Source organism: Canis lupus, chromosome 5, assembly GCF_048164855.1.
Source record: "Canis lupus baileyi chromosome 5, mCanLup2.hap1, whole genome shotgun sequence".
In the NCBI taxonomy this organism is placed as follows: Eukaryota; Metazoa; Chordata; class Mammalia; order Carnivora; family Canidae; genus Canis; species Canis lupus.
The window spans coordinates 55,066,931-55,086,081 of record NC_132842.1 but is presented as its reverse complement, the minus strand read 5'-3'; the positions used below and the strand labels follow the sequence as shown (position 1 = coordinate 55,086,081).

At 41.2% G+C, this 19,151-nt stretch overlaps 2 protein-coding genes across 2 annotated transcripts; both read left to right on the top strand.

The window, feature by feature from the left end:
* The first annotated feature begins 17 nt into the window (after positions 1-17).
* Positions 18-17,276, top strand: AK6 (adenylate kinase 6). The gene is made up of 5 exons (XM_072826725.1): positions 18-167; positions 1,084-1,176; positions 12,150-12,208; positions 12,521-12,666; positions 16,532-17,276. The coding sequence occupies exons 1-5, from the start codon at positions 140-142 to the stop codon at positions 16,722-16,724; spliced, it is 519 nt and encodes a 172-aa protein (XP_072682826.1). The 5' UTR covers positions 18-139; the 3' UTR covers positions 16,725-17,276.
* Positions 2,340-3,378, top strand: TAF9 (TATA-box binding protein associated factor 9). The gene has a single exon (XM_072826722.1). It carries the CDS (start codon positions 2,358-2,360, stop codon positions 3,153-3,155), a length of 798 nt encoding a protein of 265 aa, XP_072682823.1. The 5' UTR covers positions 2,340-2,357; the 3' UTR covers positions 3,156-3,378.
* Positions 17,277-19,151: the final 1,875 nt, after the last annotated feature.

Sequence of the window (19,151 nt, the reverse complement as noted above, 5' to 3'; positions counted from 1 at the left end):
GGCGGGGGCCGCGAGCGCCGCGCGAGGCGGTGAAGAGCCGTGGGCCGCGGGCGCGCGCCGCAGCCCGCCCCTTCCGGCCCCTCCCGCTGTGCGTGCCGTGCGTCAGCCGCGGGCGGCCGGAGCCAGCGCGCCGAGGACCATGTTGCTCCCGAACATCCTGCTCACCGGTCAGGCGCGCGGGGGGCTGGCGGGGGGCGGGCAGGCGAGGCAGGCGGCGGGCGCCGCGTGCCGTGGGGCGGCGGGGCAGGCGGGGGGGCAGGCGGGGGGCGCCCCGGGGGTGCCGATCGGTGCTGGGTCCCGGGGTGCTGGGCGGTCCTCCGGCCGCTGCGGGGCGGGGGTGGGGGCGGGGGTTCCGCGGCTCCAGGCCGCTCGGGGGCGCGGACCGGCCCGGGTCCCCTTTCTGGACACTCCCGGATCTTACCTACTCTGGTTTTTGTTTGTAAATTTTTTTTTTTTTTGCCGAGATGACGTAAGGCCCGGGCCGACCCTTGGCCGGTCTCTTAGTTCTCGGCGCCTTCCCTTAGGCCTTCCCGGGCCGTTTTGCATTTCCCTTTGTATCCGACGGTCGCTTTTGGGTCAGAGGATTCGGATATTTATGAACGTAGGGCGATTATCTTCAGCGTGTTCGTGTGTTGAGCTGGCATCGGAAGCTTTCCGACTGTGAAGTTCCCGGGGCGATAGCTGTCTTCCATACTGGTTACGTTTTTTTCTATGAATAAGTTCTTAACTAAAAAAAAAAAAAAAGTAAAGCAAATAAACGATATTAGTTTGAGATAGCTGGGATTCTGGGAGAATCTGTTTCGGGGCGGGCGGGTCTGCAAGTCGGTATCCGAGTCACCCAGGCCCCCCTCGTGCTAAACCATTTGACACTCGGTGAGATCCTGTTAGGCGGCAGGTTTTTGAGCCGTTTGATAAGACCGCAGAGTGTATTAGTTCACAGAGGATTAATTGGGACATTTTTCATTTCAGTGTTTTTTTTTTCTTTTTTTTTTTCTTAAGACCTTAAAAAGGGGAGATGGGTCGGTAAAGTCTAAGGAGCATGTTTCACGACCAGTAAGTAGTGTCCTGTGGCTTGTCTTACAGGTACCCCGGGGGTTGGAAAAACCACACTAGGCAAAGAACTTGCATCGAGATCAGGATTGAAATACATTAATGTGGGTGATTTAGCTCAAGAAGGTAAGGGATACTTTGGTGTTGGTTTTTTTCAAACAAGAGTCAATGGTAGAGTGTTTGGTGCTGTCCTTGTGAGGGGACACAAGAAGCCGAGACAGGGCAGATCGGGTGGCCCAGCAGTTTGCTTGCCTGTGGCCCAGGGCATGATCCTGGAGTCCCGGGATCGAGTCCCACGTCGGGCTCCCTGCATGGAGCCTGGTTCTCCCTCTGCCTATGTCTTTGCCTCTCTCTGTGTCTCTCATGAATAAATAAAATCTTAAAAAAAAAAAAAGAAAGAAAAGAAAAGCTGAGATAGAGTGCCGTTAAGGAATCCATACTCCGTTGGGATCCCTGGAAAGAGAAAATAATAAAGTGTGTGGTACTCTGTCCCAGTGATGTTGAACTTGATCCCTCATCCTGCCCCACCCTATTGGCCAGGAGTTTTTCTGAATGGTAGTAATTGGGAAGGCTTCCTTAAAAGAGACGGACGGGGGATCCCTGGGTGGCGCAGCGGTTTGGCGCCTGCCTTTGGCCCAGGGCGCGATCCTAGAGACCCGGGATCGAATCCCACGTCGGGCTCCCAGTGCATGGAGCCTGCTTCTCCCTCTACCTATGTCTGCCTCTCTCTCTGTGTGTGACTATCATAAATAAATAAAAATTTAAAAAAAAAAAAAAAAAAAAAAAAGAGACGGACGGGACTTGGGGAGAATGTTTTTGAGGTGGGCAGACACATAAAGGTTTGCATGGTACAAAGCCTACCTGTGGAGACAATGAGTAGAGATATCACTGGAAGGACAGGTTACTTGGAGCTCAGTACGACATGACATTTCTGCAGTTTCTTTTCAGATTAGATAGTTGCATGCCCACCACAACTGCACATTATTCTACAGTGATAAATGTTTTTATTTATTTTACCCAGTTTTCCACTGCTCTTTTGTCACCTCCTTATTTGTGTCTTTAGTTTTTTTTTTTTTTATTCTGTGATTTGTACAGAATAGAAATTCAATAAATTTAAGTAAAGGTAACTTCAATGTGTGCCTCATTAAAAAGATTTGACATTAAGAAATTTTAAATATATTTTCAAAAATTTAACAGTATTTAAAATTTTTAAAGTTCCTGACAGTTGCTACTACAGTAACTATTTCAGGTTTGATCTAATGTACGTATTTTTTTCAAATGATCTAAAGTCTGATCAACAGATAATCATGGAGTCTGGCAAGATGGCTTCTCCCAAGAGCATGCCGAAAGATGCACAGATGATGGCACAAATCCTGAAGGATATGGGGATTACAGAATATGAACCAAGAGTTATAAATCAGATGTTGGAGTTTGCGTTCCGATATGTGACCACAATCCTAGATGATGCAAAAATTTATTCAAGCCATGCTAAGAAGGCTACTGTTGATGCAGACGATGTGCGGCTTGCCATTCAGTGTCGTGCTGATCAGTCTTTTACCTCTCCTCCCCCAAGAGATTTTTTATTGGATATTGCAAGGCAAAGAAATCAAACTCCTTTGCCGTTAATCAAGCCATATTCAGGCCCCAGGCTGCCACCTGATAGATATTGCTTGACGGCTCCAAACTATAGACTTAAGTCTTTACAAAAAAAGGCATCAACTTCTGCGGGAAGAATAACAGTTCCACGGTTAAGTGTTGGTTCTGTTACTAGCCGACCAAGTACTCCCACTCTTGGTACACCAACCCCACAAACCATGTCAGTGTCAACTAAAGTAGGGACTCCCATGTCCCTCACAGGGCAGAGGTTTACAGTACAGATGCCCACATCACAGTCCCCAACTGTAAAAGCATCAATTCCTGCCACATCCGCAGTTCAGAATGTTCTGATTAATCCATCATTAATTGGGTCCAAAAACATTCTTATCACTACAAACATGGTGTCATCACAAAATACTTCCAATGAATCATCAAATGCATTGAAAAGAAAACGAGAAGATGATGATGATGACGATGATGATGACGATGATGACTATGATAATTTGTAATCTAGCCTTGATGCTGTAACCTGTAAACTTGGTCTTAAATCCATTGTACTGAGATTAAACGTGCATGCTGGGTATTTTGAAGTTGTGTTGTAGAAAACTTAAATGGTATTTAATGAGTAAATATAGTTATCCTTTCCTATTGAGATGTTGGGTTTTCTTTAATAGGATTAGTAATGGTTATTCATTAGCCTTTAAGTGTGAAAAATAAAATTGTTGTTCATCAGTTTGGTCGTTGGTACTTTGGCAGTTATGTTTTTAGAAGCAGTTCTCTTACGTGTCACCAGCAGGAATAGCAGTGACGACAACTTAAGTTGTGGTCTATTCATAAACACTAGAGCGGTACTTCTAGTACCTTCAGATATTTAGATCACAGTATCATCCCTGGTGTATAAATCACTCTTAGGGCCTCATTGAGATTGCTGAAGTTTAACCGTGTCTTTTTTGGAGAGTCCACTTCATTTGTTTGGATTTCTCTTCAGTTACTCAGTTTCTTCCTAGGTCCTATTTATCTCTGGTTATATTTAAGGACTCTTCGTGCCTCCCAGTATGTCCCCATTTTAAAACTTAAAAATTTTTTTCCCATTATCCCATTTTGCAGGTTATTTTTGTACATCTTGGCTTTTTCATGTATTTGATAGTATCATGCTCGTATTTTTAGTCCAGGTCTGGTATTTAAGTATAGTTAAAATTTAGGGTTTTTTTTGCTGTTTTACATGGCTAGTCAGTCTCCGTTTTATACCTGTATAAAATCTGGTTTTCTTCCTTTGTCTGTTGAACTCCGTCTTTCACAAGTGATTTCAGAGTCACAGAGTTGTCAATTTCAGCTTCCCTGTTTATCTTACCCCCTGAATTTACCATTTCTAAACTTAATGAAGTTGGTATAATCTATCATGAGTAGTACTGAGAGGAACAGTAACCCTAGACGTTTGGTTCCTTTCATACATGTACTCAACACTGTTTTAGCCAGTGTGTACACCTTAGGGTGTATAGTCCCAGGTGTCCTCTGTATTTTTAAAGCATTTATTTTTTTTAAAGATTTTATTTATCCATGTGAGAGCAAGCCTGGGTACTAGTGGGAGGAGGGGCAGAGGGAGAGGGAGAAGCAGGGAGCCCGATGAAAGGGGGATCGTGACCCAGCTGAAGGCAGATGCTTAACCAACTGAGCCACGGAGGCACCCAACATTCTCTAGATTTTATTGAAATTATTTAATGAGTTAGAATCTAAGCCTTAAAGGAAAAGTTGGGGTTCCCCCCTTAACAATACCATATGAAAGATTTCTGCCTGACTTAATATGTGTTAGATGTGGTTCTTTATAAGGTTTTTCATAATGTACCAGGCTGGTTTTGTTCACGGATGCCACTTGAATATATCTGAAAATTTAACCATAGAACATTCCAAAATAAAATCTTAATTAGAAAATACACTGAGAAAAAAAAGAAAATACACTGAGACACCTGTCCTCGTTTTTCTCAAATAGTGATATATTTTGGGATGCCTGGGTGGCTCAGTGGTTGAACATCCGCCTTCGGCCCAGGGTATGATCCTGGGGTTCTGGGATTGAGTCCCACATCAGGCTCCACATAGGCTCCCTGTATGGAGCCTGCTTCTCCCTCTGCCTATGTCTCTGCCTCTCTCCTTGTATCTCTCATGAATAAATAAATAAAATCTTAAAAAAAAATAGTGATATATTTTAAGGGAAACCATGTAATCATCTATAAGGCAGTGGCTCTCAGGTGTGATTTTGCCCTTCAGGGGATATTTGGCAATTTCTGGAGGCTTGATAGTCAGACTGGGGTGGAGGCCAGGGATTCTTTTGAACATCCTACAATTCATAGAATATCCTCCACTCCCATAAAAGAATTACCAACCTCAAAATGTCAGTAATAGTGAGATTGGGACACCCTGGTATAAAGAAACAAGACCAGGGCAGCCGCCTGCAGCCCAGGGCGTGATCCTGGAGACCCGGGCTCAAGTCCCACATCAGGCTCCCTGCATGGTACCTGCTTCTCCCTCTGCCTGTGTCTCTGCCTCTCTCTCTCTCTCCCTAGCTATGTCTCTATGAATAAATAAATAAAATCTTTAAAAGAAAAAAAAAAAAAAGACCAAAAACAAAAACCACCCTCGTTTTAAATCTATCCAAATGGAGTTTATTGCCAGTCTAGTAATCCTGTTGAATTGCTGTATTATTTGTAAGAGACCATTCTTAGGCCATTTGGAACCAAGGCAGGAAAAATTAGGTGGGGAATTTAGTTCAATAATATTGGGAATCCTGGGATCCCTGGGTGGCGCAGCGGTTTGGCACCTGCCTTTGGCCCAGGGCGCGATCCTGGAGACCCGGGATCGAATCCCACATCGGGCTCCCGGTGCATGGAGCCTGCTTCTCCCTCAGCCTATGTCTCTGCCTCTCTCTCTCTCTCTCTCTCTGTGACTATCATAAATAAATAAAAATTGAAAAAAAAATTAAAAAAAAATAATATTGGGAATCCTGATATGGTGTGGCTAAGAATGCTTTTTTTACCTTTGTTATTCCAGTCTCAGATTCTTCCTCACTTGATAGCCTTTCCCATATGTAATCACTTAGCAACAACACCCTTAATTTTCCTTCCACATGTTTATCAGTTTTCAGCCCCTGTGGGTAAACCCCAGGAGTCCCACAGGTCTAGACAAAGTATCACATTAACTTTGGATCCATTGGAAACTGGTTGTAAACCATAGCTGAGCCCTCAACACTTAAATTTGTGATCTTTTTCTACCCCAGAAGTTGGCAAGCTGCTGCTGTTTTTTATAGGAACCACGTGAGCTGAAGACTAGCCCACAAAGCCTGAAGTATTTACTGTCTGGCGTTTTAACAGAAAAAGTTTGCCAGCCCCACTCTAACCTCGTCTTTATCTAATTTTTTACCTTCCTTGGAAGGCTTTGAAACTACCCTTTCCAGTGCTGTTGTCTCCCAGTCTGCATGTGATCCTCTCCCTCCCACCCTGTACCTCCTTCTCCTGACTTCACGCCAGCTGTGTTGTGATTTTGCCGTTCCCTTTAGTAATCTCTTTCACTCTAGACTAGTCACTCCCTTTTAAAAGAGGCTAGTTTCTAGACACCCACTAAAGGCAACTACCTTGGTAGTTGCCAGACTAATAGGCTGAAAAAGAAGCATATACTTACCTGCCCACTTTTGATTCCTGTTCCCCACACATAGAAACGCATTCTAACGCTACACAGATGCACTTGCCCTGAAAATCTTGATGGTTTGCCTGAAAAATTGCTATGGTACCCCATTCCATCTTCAAGCCCATTTCTGCTGAGTCTTACACTCTTCAGTAACTATTCCTTCCCTCCTCATTATATCCTTTTTTAAAAAAGGAGAAGGAATAAACAAGACTTGAACTTTTTTCTGATAAAGTTCATCCTCTATAATGACATAGGTGATGAACTGGTCATAGTTTACCTTCAGCTTTCCCTGCAGCCAGTCCCTGAGGTCCCTTTCAGTCTATGCACAGCGCACTTACTGTTCCTCAGCCAAGGGAACTGATCTCCATGTCGTTATATGTACTATTCCCTTTACCTATAGATGCTTTTCCTTATTTAGTATATATACAACTCTAAAAGGCCCCAACTTGCCCCAACTAGGGCGCCTGGGTGACTCAGGTCATGATCTCCAGGTCCTGGAATCAGTCTCGCATTGGACTCCCTGCTCAGCTGGGAGTCTGCTTCTCCCTCTGCCCCTCCTCCCCTTGCTCCTCTCCACTTTCTCTCTCCCTCTCAAATATATAAATAAATAAAGTCTTTTAAGAAATTTAAAAAATACATAAAAGGCCCAACTCAAATGTCTCATCTTTAGTGCTCACTTTTCTAAGTAGAATTCATTGTGCTTTTCTCTAAACAATAAAAGGTCAGATAGCAAAGCACTGAGAACTTCTAAATCCACTAACTTCTTGTGGTAATTGCATTATAGATAAAAACTTGGATTGAGGTAAATGTGGTAAATATGTTTCCAAAGTAAGAAATCTGAGGGCACCTGGCTAGCTCAGTGAACAGAGCATACTCACATCTCAGGATTGTGAGTTCAGGTCCCATGGTAGGCATGGGGGGAGCTCCTGGATGGCTCATTCGGTTAAGAGTCTGCCTTCGGCTCAGGTCATAACCCTGGCGTCCTGAGATGGAGCCCCGCATCAGGCTCCCTGCTCAGCAGGGAGTCTGCTTCTCCCTCTCCCTTGGCCCCTGTCCCATCCCTGCTCCTGCTCTCAGCTCGCTCACTCTCTCAAATAGAATCTTTAAAAAATATTGTATAATGTAAGAAATCTGAAAATGTTTTAAGTAGTGGCAACAGCATCAAAATAGCTAGCATCCCAATATCATTAACAGCTTTTATGTGAGTTTATAAATTCTTGGATTGCAGTTAAAGAAAATGTAATGATTTTTATAGCTTGACTAACAACAGCAGGAAAGATCTTCGAGTTAAGAACTTACCTTTTTTTTTAAGATTTTATTTATTTATTCATGAGACAGACAGAGAGAGAGAGAGAGAGAGAGAGAGGGGCAGAGACACAGGCAGAGGGAGAAGCAGGCTCCACACAGGGACGCAGGGAGTCTGATGTGAGACTTGATCCCAGTTCTCCAGGATCACACCCTGGGCTGAAGGCAGCGCTAAACCACTGAGCCAGCCAGGCTGCCCAGAACTTACCATTTAACTCTGGTCCCACAATCAATTTTTCTTCTACAACTAAGGTCTCTTTAAATAAACATAAAACTTTGTTTAGAAAATAGATTTAATTTTCTAAGCTTTTGGTCATTTAATCAATTCAAGCCTTTTCATCTTTTTAAAATTAGGACTCTGTACATATACAACTCTACATTTCACTTTCAACTGAAACTTTCTAAAGTAACATACGTTTTTCCCTTTTTTGGGGAAATTTGAAATGAAGTTGACAATCCAGTTCTCCACTCATTGTGGTACAGATGGTAATAATCAGTCACCTAAAATTCTGCAGTAGCCACGATCTGGTATTCCTGCTTCCTGACTGGCCTTCTTTCAACTCATTTTCTGCAGAGAAACCAAAACTATTTTTAAATATTTGTAATTGATAATGTCATTTCATGCTTAATCTGCTTTAATGATTTTATTTTGCCTTAGAATAAAGTCTAACTCTGCAACCTTAAAGGCCCTTTTTGATCTGGCTTCAATTAACCTGACCCTTTATCACCTATTTTCTAACTAGTCTAAAAGACTTTTCCCCACCCTCTCTGGCTTTGCATATCTTTTTTCTCTGTTGGAAATAGTCTTCTCTACCTTTTTTCCCCCGGTAACTGCTCTGGTCTCCCCTTAAAAGTCACTTCCTCCAGGAAGCCTCCTCTAATATTCCATATTTATGTTCCCACATAATAGGTGTCCATGCTTTTGCTTTTATAACATGATGAATCATAACATTAAAATGTTATCCTAGTATAATTTCCAGGTTACTGATCTAATCTCTCCTTTTTCATTTTATTGTAAACTCTTTGAGGGAAAGACTGTTTGCCTCCTTGGTCATAATGAGCAGTAGTAAATCCTTACTACGTCTACAGACACTTGTACATGGTATTTGATAAGTGTTTTTTAAATGAATGTTTGAAAGCTTGGATTACATTATTCAACTACATTAACATGATTTAAGAAATACTGCATTTCAGCATTGCAGTATAAAAACTTTAATTCTAAGTTAATATTGCAGTAGCTGTCTTATTCTCGACAGCATAGATTTTTAATGATTTCACTAGTCTTGAGAGTCAAGGGTTTAAAATATGAAGGAACAAAGGGATTCCAACGTAGTACAGAATCAGCAGTAGGTATTGGGTTTTGTGGCATTGTAAAAACAATACACAGAAAAAGTACTTCAAATCCTAATTCATTTCCTTTTGTTTTTCTTCTAATCCTTGGTCCTATGGCATACAACTTTGAATTCTGCTTTTTGTTTTACCTTTTGTGTCATAAGCACTTCTCATGTGCAATCTAGTCTATGCTACATAATACTAATATTTATTTCCTTAACTTTAATTACATAATATTTCATCCAATTAGAAAACTGAGATTTAAGTATTTCCCTATTGATTGCTTTTTATCACTTCATCACTTAAAATTTTTTCAGGTGAGAAGTTAAATGGTAGAGAAACTCTGAATGAGTACAATGTTTTTCTTTTTATAATTATCTTAAAAATACATTTTCAGTGTACTGTGTAATTAATGCAACCGGCATAAAAAGGCTCATTTTAATTTGCTTCTCTTTAATAGCTGGGGAAGTCCAACATTTTTCATGGTATGTTTACTAGATATCTTTTCCATCCTGTGTGAACTCTTATTTTTTAAGTTACATATTTTTATCTGGGTTTTGAAGGTCAGTATATAATCTACGTTTCATTATCTTGTCCTACTACAAAAATTTCTGTTATTTTTCTTGGTATATTGTTTTTCATTGAACAGAGATTTAACATTTTATGTATTTTATTCAGTCATTCACAGACTCAAATGAATCATTCCTTTAAAGATTAAATTTTCGGGGATCCCTGGGTGGCGCAGCGGTTTGGCGCCTGCCTTTTGCCCAGGGCGCGATCCTGGAGACCCGGGATTGAATCCCACGTCGGGCTCCCGGTGCATGGAGCCTGCTTCTCTCTCTCCCGGTGCATGGAGCCTGCTTCTCTCTCTGCCTCTCTCTCTCTCTCTCTCTCTCTCTGTGTGACTATCATAAATAAATAAAAATTTAAAGAAAAAGAAAAGAAACTAAAAAAAAATGAAGATTCAATTTTCCACTAAGTTTTCTTTGGAATTAAAAAAATTAGCTCTTTGATCTACCTACTTTATAGGTACAGTTTTCTAAACTGTTAGCCAGTTTTCCCAATATGAAGACAGTTCAGTTTTAGCTAGAGTTTCTGGTAGTAGAGCAATAATCTAGGAAGCAAAGGCCAGACTAAGGTGCCTGGAGGTGGCTTGTGTGCCCAGAATCAGTCCATAGACCCTCCAGGCAGGACAAAGAGTTGCAGCTGCTCTGTGCCTCCCACCAGTCCTCAGGACTACCCATGAGTCACTTTAGAATTCATACTCATTTTATTTTTATTTTTATTTTTTTCCCTTTTTTTTCATACTCATTTTAACCTAATTTCAACCTTCACCAAAATATTTTTAAGATTTTATTCATTTATTTATTTTAGAGATAGAAAATGTGTGCATGTGCATAAAGGCGGGTGGGACCAGGAGAGACAGAGAATCTTGAGCTGACTCTGCTGAGCAACCCTGAGATCATGACCCGAACCAAAATCAAGAGTCAGATGCTGAACCAGCTGAGCCACCTAGGCACCCCTAACTTTCACCAAAATATCAAAGGGAAAGATGTGGGAAGACCACAGCATGCTCTTAAAGATGGCTAAAAGGATGGTCTAAGCCTGCCTTACTGCATGTATCTTAGAGATTCAGGTTAGAGTTGGATTATGTCTCACCCTTTTTTTTTTTTTTTTGTAAGATTTATTTATTTGAGAGAGCACAAGCAGGGGTGGAAGGGAGGAGCAAAGGAAGAGAGCAAGCAGATTCCCTGCTGAACAGGGAGCCCGGGGAGCTGGATGTGGGGCTTGACCCAGGGCTGGACCCTGAGATCAGGACCTGAGCAAAAGGTAGACGCTCAAACAACTGAGCCACCTAGGTGCCCCTGTGTCCCACCTTCTAAAATAAGACTTTTTTTTGTCTTTTTTTTAAGATTTTATTTATTTATTCATGAGAGACCCAGAGAGAGGCAGAAACACAGGCAGAGGGAGAAGCAGGCTCCATGCAGGGAGCCCGACGCAGGACTCGATCCTGGGTCTCCAGGATCAGGCCCTGGGCTAAAGGTGGCGCTAAGCCACTGAGCCACCTGGGCTGCCCGCAAGACTTCCTTTGAAAGCCAGTTTCGATTAGTTGGAAAATTCTTTTTTAAAATTTTATTTATTTATTCACGAGAGACACAGAGAGGCAGAGATGACACATGCAGAGGGAGAAGCAGGCTCCCTGTAGGGACCCCGATACGGGACTCGATCCCAGGACCCAAAATCACTCCCTGAGCCAAAGGCAGATGCTAAACCACTGAGCCACCCAGGTATCCCTGTTGGAAAATTCTAATGTGAGATTTAAATCTGCCTTCTTTATAACTGCCCATTATTCTTGTTTTGCCTCCTGAAGTAAGATGTTTATTTAACCTGTGGGTTTTGGGGATACTGGAAATCTAGAAGTAACAATACTGTTCAGGAACACCTAGATTTTGACTCTCCTTACCCAGACCTTATGAAGATGTGACTTCTGTGACAGAAGGTTCATTTTTAGAATCTAGAATCTGTTGTTGCTTTTACTCAGTTCCATCTCCTTAGCCTTACAAATTTGATACTATAAATTTGATATTTTGATAGCTAAAATTGGTAAAAGATAGATTGCTATTCAATTTCCTTCTAGATAAAATTCAAATTTATCAGAATCGCACTTTTTAAAAATTTTATTTATTTATTCATAGAGACAGAGAGAGAGAGGGGCAGAGGAACAGGCAGAGGGAGAAGCAGGCTCCATGCAGGGAGCCTCATGTGGGACTGGATCCAGGGTCCCCAGGATCACACCCCAGGCTGTAGGCGGCGGTAAACCGCTGCGCCACCAGGGCTCTTTATATGTGGTCTCCAGGTGATAGCTCTCATGTTAGCGCCCTCCTCAGTCTCTAAAAGGGTATTTGGGGCAGTCTGGGTGGTTCAGTGGTTTAGCGCTGCCTTCAGCCCAGGGCCTGATCCTGGAGACCTGGGATCGAGTCCCACGTTGGGCTCCCTGCATGGAGCCTGTTTCTCCCTCCACCTGTGTCTCTGCCTCTCTCTTTCTGTGTCTCTCATGAACAAAATAAATCTTAAAAAAAAATAAAAGAGTAATTGATGTATTTCTTTCCCTAGAGTTTAAAATTGATTGAAGACTTCTGAAAGTTACTTAGTAAATAATACTTTAGTAAGCCAATGTAAATCTCTTTTAGGGCAATTATATGATGGCTACGATGAAGAGTATGATTGCCCCATTTTAGATGAAGACAGAGTAAGTACAATTTTAAAAAAATAAGGTACACTTCTCTTGTTTGTTTCTAAAGGGGAGAGAGTGAGCACGAGTTGGGGTCGGGGGGACAGGAGCAGAAGGAGAGGGAGAGAGAGAATCTTAAGCAGACTCCATGTTCAGCACAGAGCCAAACCTAGGGCTTGATCTCACAACCCTGAGATCATTACTTGAGCCAAAATCAAAAGTTGGATGCTTAACCAACTGAGCCACCCAGGTGCCCCTATAAAGTATACTTAAAATTTAATAGGAAGGTTGACATTTTTTTTAAGCATTCTTTTTTCCCCTTTCTTACAGGTAGTTGATGAATTAGAAAACCAAATGAGTGAAGGTGGAGTTATTGTTGATTACCATGGTTGTGATTTCTTCCCTGAACGCTGGTTCCATATAGTTTTTGTGCTGCAAGCAGATAACAGTGTACTGTACAAAAGACTAGAAACAAGGTAAGAAAGGAAAAACACTGAATTTGTAAAGTATGATATAAACCTTTATTCAGATTCCTGAAATTGGCTAGTACCACCATGATCAAGGATTCTGTTTGAAAGTTTGGCTCTCTGTGTCTCGTTATATAACCAAGTCTGTATGGTACCAAGGTTTTGAATTCTTGAGAAAAAGATGTGTGTGTAAAACACAGGCAAGGGGCAGCCTGGGTGGCTCGGCGGTTTGGCACCACCTTTAGCCCAGGGCGTGACCCCAGGGTCCCGGGATCAAGTCCCACATCGGGCTCCCTGCATGGAGCCTGCTTCTCCCTCTGCCTGTGTCTCTGCCTCTCTCTCTGTGTCTCTCATGAGTAAATAAACAAAATATTTAAAACACACACACACACACAGGCAGTAGTTTATAACTGGGTACATGAATAGTGCAGTTGACAGTTTGATTCAGTAAAATATACTATAGAGCAACCCTATTTTTTTTTAAGATTTTATTTATTCATGAGAGACACAGAGAGAGAGAGGCAGAGACACAGGCAGAGGGAGAAGCAAGCTCCCTGTGGGGGATCCCAGAACCCTGGGGTTACATCCTGAGCCGAAGGCAGACATTCAACCACTGAGCCACCCAGGCGTCCCTACAGCAACCCTGTTTAATCGCGCTCTTTCCTCAGTGTAAAACCTTGCTGGGAAAACAGCGAAGCCAATAACATACTCTGACTCCTGAGTGAACGTTAACCTCTCATATCATCCCCACAACGTGAATAGGGGAGCTTATGAAAAACAGACATGACATGTCAACATTCCACAACCTTTAAAATATATTTGAGTTGGTCCCTCCACGAGAGCATCAGACTTAATCCAGAATAACCAAAAAAGAGATATTTTTATGGGAAACATTTTTCCACTGTGTTTTGATTCAAGCTGGGTAAGATGGAGATTCTAGAGGGACTTATAAGGCAGTCTCAGAAGGAAAGCTCTAAAAGTTTGCCTCTAAGTCCAGGTGTAGAATTTGTAGGTCTCACTGGTGGTAATCAGCTTGGACTAGCCATCACTGCATGGGATATTTGCAAAATCCTTGCAGCAAGGAGTGTGGCAGCAAATATACAGGGAACGTTGGAGCTATACCTAAAACTTTAATCTTTCAGCAGTGAAAAGCCATTAAAAGTATTTTATTTATTTTATTTTAATATTTTATTTTATTTTATATTTTATTTTATTTTTTATTTATTTTATTTTTTTTCCATTAAAAGTATTTTAAATGAGAACTAACAGAGACCGTAATGGTACACATTCCTTTTCTCAAGGCAATTCAAAGTTTTTATTAGCAATTATTATTTTGGAGGGCACCTGGGTGCTTCAGTCAGTTAAGCATCTGACTTTGGCTCAGGCTGTGATCTTGAGGTCCTGGGATCAAGTCCCACATGCAGCTCCCTGCTCAGTGGGGAGTCTGCTTCTTCTTCTCCCTCTGTCCATCCCCCCCTCATTCTCTCTCTCTCTCCCTCAAATAAGTAAATACAATCTTTTATTTTTTTTTTTTTTTTTTTAATTTTTATTTATTTATGATAGGCACACAGTGAGAGAGAGAGAGAGGCAGAGACACAGGCAGAGGGAGAAGCAGGCTCCATGCACCGGGAGCCCGACGTGGGATTCGATCCCGGGTCTCCAGGATCGCGCCCTGGGCCAAAGGCAGGCGCTAAACCGCTGCGCCACCCAGGGATCCCCTAAATACAATCTTTTAGAAAAATTACTGTTTTGAGGCACCTGGCTCAGTTGGTAGAGCATGCAACTCGATCTTGGGGTTGTAAGTTTGACCCCCACTTTGAATGTAGAGATTACTTAAAAATAAAATATTAAAATTATTGTTTTATGTAAATAGCCAAGACTGACTAGGGTCTGAAAAAACTATGAGTGCGCTAGGGTTTTTTTGGGGTTTTTTTGTTTGTTTGTTTTTGCTAGGGTTTGTTGTTTTTAGCCACTGAAAAAGTTACAAATAATCACCTTTAAAAAAACAGCTTTATTTAGATAAGTTCACATACATACAATTCCATTTGAAGTATACGAATCAATGGTTTTAAGTATATTCACAGAATTATGCATCCATCATTACAACCAATTTTAGAAAAAGCTCACTGTCCCCCTCCTCCCAAAAAACCCATACCCATTAGCAAAATCCCTCATATATCCCCATTCCCTCAGTCCTAGGCAACTGCTAATTTACCTATTTCTGTGGATTTCCCTGTTCTGGACATTTGATATAAATGAAATCTTCCAATATGTGGTCTTTCGTGGCTTCTTTTATTTAGCATGTTTCAGGGTTCAGCACATATCAGTATCTCATTGGTTTTTTTTTTTTTTGCCAAATAATATTCCGTTGTATGGATATGCCATATTTTATTTATCCATTTATCAGATTATAGATGTCTGAATTTCCTTTTTTGGCTGTTATAAATAATACTGCTATGAACATCCATGCCTCTGGTTTTGTATGGGCATAATATGTTCATTTTTCTTGGATATGGAATTTAAGAATAGGACTGCTGGGTGTTACTGTAACTCCATGTTTAACCTTTGGAGGAACTGTTAGACTGTGTTTCCAAGTGGCTGTACCAATTCACCTTCCCAAGAGCAATGTATGAAGACTCTTATTTCCACATCTTTGTGAACACTCACTGTTTTGTCTTTTTGATAGTAGCCATCCCAGTGGATATGAAGTAGTATCTCATTGTGGTTTTTATTTGCTTTTCCTTGTTCACTAATGATGTTGAGCATTTTTTCATATGCGTATTATCCATTTTTATATGTGTTCTTGGGAGAAAGAGCCCTTCAGATCCTTTGCCCAATTTTTAATTGGGTTATTCTTCCTTTTTAATTAAGTTATAAGTTTTTTGTATTTCAGATGCAAATCTCTTATCAGATACATGATGTGCAAAAGTTTTCTCTCATTGTGGTTATGTTTTCATAAAGTTAATCACCTTTTAAGTAATTCATTTTAATCTTGTCAAAAGTTGAATTTGAATATTTTTTTATCTTTTTCATTAGCTAATTAGTTGCTTAATATATCTGTGTAAAGATCATGTGTTAATTTTTTAATATCTTTGGAATTGGGAAAGCGTAGATACATGTATCTGTATGACCAAGTACCCAATTAATATATAGCATTCCTATCATAAATATGCCTTTTTTTTTTTTTAGAGATTTTATTTTTAAGTAATCTCTCCACCCAATGTGGGGCTCAGATTTACAGCCCGAAGATCAAGAGTCACATGTTCTATCAACTGACCCAGCCAGTCGCCTCCCATGATTCTTTTTTTTTTTTTTTTTTAAGATTTTACGTATTTATTCATGAGAGACAGAGAGAGGCAGAGACACAGGCAGAGGGAGAAGCGGGCTCCCTGCAGGGATACCGATGTGGGACTCGATCCCGGAACTCCAGGATCACGCCCTGGGCCAAAGGCAGGCGCTTGACCACTGAGCCACCCAGGTGTCCCAAATATTTCATTTTTATATGCCATCTAGTTATTTTATCTATATTTTAACTCCTCTAATTCTTTTGAAATCTAGGACCACAGCTGTAGACATATTTATCTCATAGCTCAATATCTGACGAGGTGGGTAGGTATGTTTGCTAATCGAGTGGACGACAAATTGTGGGGGGCAAATTAAGATAACTGTAAACACTGGACCTTAGTTAACCCTCTTGCCAAAAAAGTCACTCATACAGCTGCCAGTCGTCTTCTCGAGGTAAATAGACTACAAGAAGTATTTTTGCATGATTTTTCATGTATTTAAATGTGTCCAGTTTCTAGTGTGTTCCTAAAATTCTAGTTAATGTCATTCAGTTTGCTTTTTGTTTTCTTACCTTCTCATTGCCTTCCAGGGGTTATAATGAGAAGAAACTAAAAGACAATATTCAGTGTGAAATTTTTCAAGTTCTTTATGAGGAAGCATTAGCATCCTACAAAGAAGAAATAGTACATCAGCTGCCCAGTAATAAACCAGAAGATCTAGAAGATAACATCAATCAGATACTGAAGTGGATTGAGCAGTGGGTGAAGGATCATAGCTCCTGACTTACAAGACCAGCTACTTTACAACCACGGTTGTCATATCCCTGCCATATTGAATGAATTGTTCAGTTATCAGTAAAACTTATTAAAATTGTGTTGCAGGACTACTAGATGGATAGTCTAGAGATTTATATTTAGGCTTTCTTTCTCCATGAGAAAGCAAAACATTCTCAAGTATAGTGTATACAGTATCATTAAGTATCTAGAGTAAAAACTGTCATCTTAAATGCTTCAACGGCTAAAGAATAAATAAACCTGACTAAATGGGTGGCTATCTCCTCAGCTGATTATAGAAGAAAATGAAGATGATCCCTTAAAAAAAACCTTAAGACTAATGATAAATCAGAGTTTTTCATCTTTCTTTCCTTAAAATAAGAAACAGGGGGATCCCTGGGTGGCTCAGCGGTTTAGCGCTTGCCTTCGGCCAAGGACATGATCCTGGAGCCCCGGGATCGAGTCCCACGTTGGGCTCCCTGCATGGAGCCTGCTTCTCCCTCTGCCTGTGTCTCTCATGAATAAATAAATAAAATCTTAAAAAAAAAAAAAAAAAAAAAACACACAAGCAAGTGGTAATACTTATATTCTGTATAAAAATAAAAAGGGGGATCCCTGGGTGGCTCAGCGGTTTGGCGCCTGCCTTTGGCCCAGGGCGCAATCCTGGGGTCCCGGGATCAAGTCCCGTGTTGGGCTCCTGGCATGGAGCTGGCTTCTCCCTCCTCCTGTGTCTCTGCCTCTCTCTCAATCTCTGTGTCTATCATGAATAAATAAATAAATAAATAAATCTTTAAAACAAACAAACAAATAAATAAATAAATAAAAAGGTGGGGCACCTGAGTGGCTCAGGTTGTGATCCCAGGATTCTGGGATTGAGTCCTGCATCGGGCTCCCTGCTCCTCAGGGAGCCTGCTGCTTCCTCCTCTGCCTCTGCCTCTCCGTCTCATGAATAATAAATAAAATCTTCTAAAAAAATCGAAAGAAAAAATAATAAAAATAAATAAAATAAAAATAAAAAAAATCGAAAGATACAAAAGGGTATCCTGGGAAGGTTCATTTCCCTTCCAGGCCACCCCTATTCTTCGGCCACCCAGATCCCCTCCCTTTCGGAGTAATGTTACTGGTTTTCCCATGTCAGAGATTTTATGCCTGCGAACTGTGTGTACATTAGTTTCTTTAAGCATGTGGTAGTACACTGTGTGCACTGTTATGTATTTTTTCTCATTTAATGTATTTTAGAGTATATCATCCCAGAACATACGGACCTCCCTTGTTCTTTTAAATTAAGATAGAATTCACCATCTAACAGTGCACAGTTGACTGGCTTCTATTCTGCTCATAAGACTGTACAGCCATGGGACGTCTAGTTGTCTCAGTGGTTGGGCGTCTGCCTTCAGCTCAGGGCGTGATCCCAGAGTCCCAGGATCGAGTTTTGCATTGGGCTCCCTGCAGGGAGCCTGCTTCTCCCTCTGCCTGTGTCTCTGCCTGTCTCTCTGTCTCTCATGAATAAATAAATGTTTAACAAAAAAAAAAAAAAAGAAAAAGATTGTACAGCCATTACATATCAACTGTCACTACCTAACTCCATATGACAGTTTTATTACCACACCCAAAAGTAGTCCCGTCCTATTAGCAATTACTTCCCATTTTTCCCTTCTCCTAGCCCCTTGGAATCATGAATTTACTTTGTTTATATGGATTTGCATATCTGGGAATTTCATATAAAAGGAATCATACAATATGTGTCTGGCTTCTCTAACTTAGCATGATGTTTTCAAGGTCATCCATGTTGTAGGCTGGAACAGCACTTCATTCCTTTTTATGATCAAATTATATTCCACTTGGGACTCCTGGGTGGTTCAGCGGTTGAGCCTTTGGGTCAGGGCGTGATCCTGGGATCGGGGATCAGGTCCTGCATTGGGCTCCCTGCGGGGGGCCTACTTTGCTCTCTGCCTCTCATGAATAAATAAGTCTTAAAAAAATAATATTCCACTGTATGTACCACATTTTGTTTACGCATTCCATCAGCTGCACAATTGGGTTGTATCCATTCTGGGTATTATGAATTATGTTACGAATATATGTGTACAGGTTCTTTTGTGTATGTAGGTTTTCAATTCTCTTGGGTATACAGTGGAATTGCTGCGTCATATTGCAACTGAGTTGAACGTTTTGAAGAAATACCAAACTGTTTCTGCAAAGTGGTTGCATTATTTAACTCCCACCATCTATGCAATAGGGATTTCATTTTTTTCACATCCTTGCCAACACTTGCTACTGTCTAGTAGCCATCCTATGGACAAAATAGTCATATTTCATTTCTGTCTTCAGTGGTCTTCATTTTGGTTCATTTGGGGGCGGGCTGGGAGGGTGAAGGGGCAGAAGCAGAGAGAGAGAATCCTAAGTCAGTTCGACCCTGAGAACATGAACTGAGGC

Bases quoted from the DNA above. Each gene is read 5' to 3' on its own strand.
- AK6 (XM_072826725.1), top strand. From the start codon at position 140: ATGTTGCTCCCGAACATCCTGCTCACCG. The intron at 1,177-12,149 runs GTAAGGGATACT...AATCTCTTTTAG, and splicing joins GGGTGATTTAGCTCAAGAAG to GGCAATTATATGATGGCTAC. The intron at 12,667-16,531 runs GTAAGAAAGGAA...ATTGCCTTCCAG, and splicing joins TACAAAAGACTAGAAACAAG to GGGTTATAATGAGAAGAAAC.
- TAF9 (XM_072826722.1), top strand. From the start codon at position 2,358: ATGGAGTCTGGCAAGATGGCTTCTCCCAAGAGCATGCCGAAAGATGCA.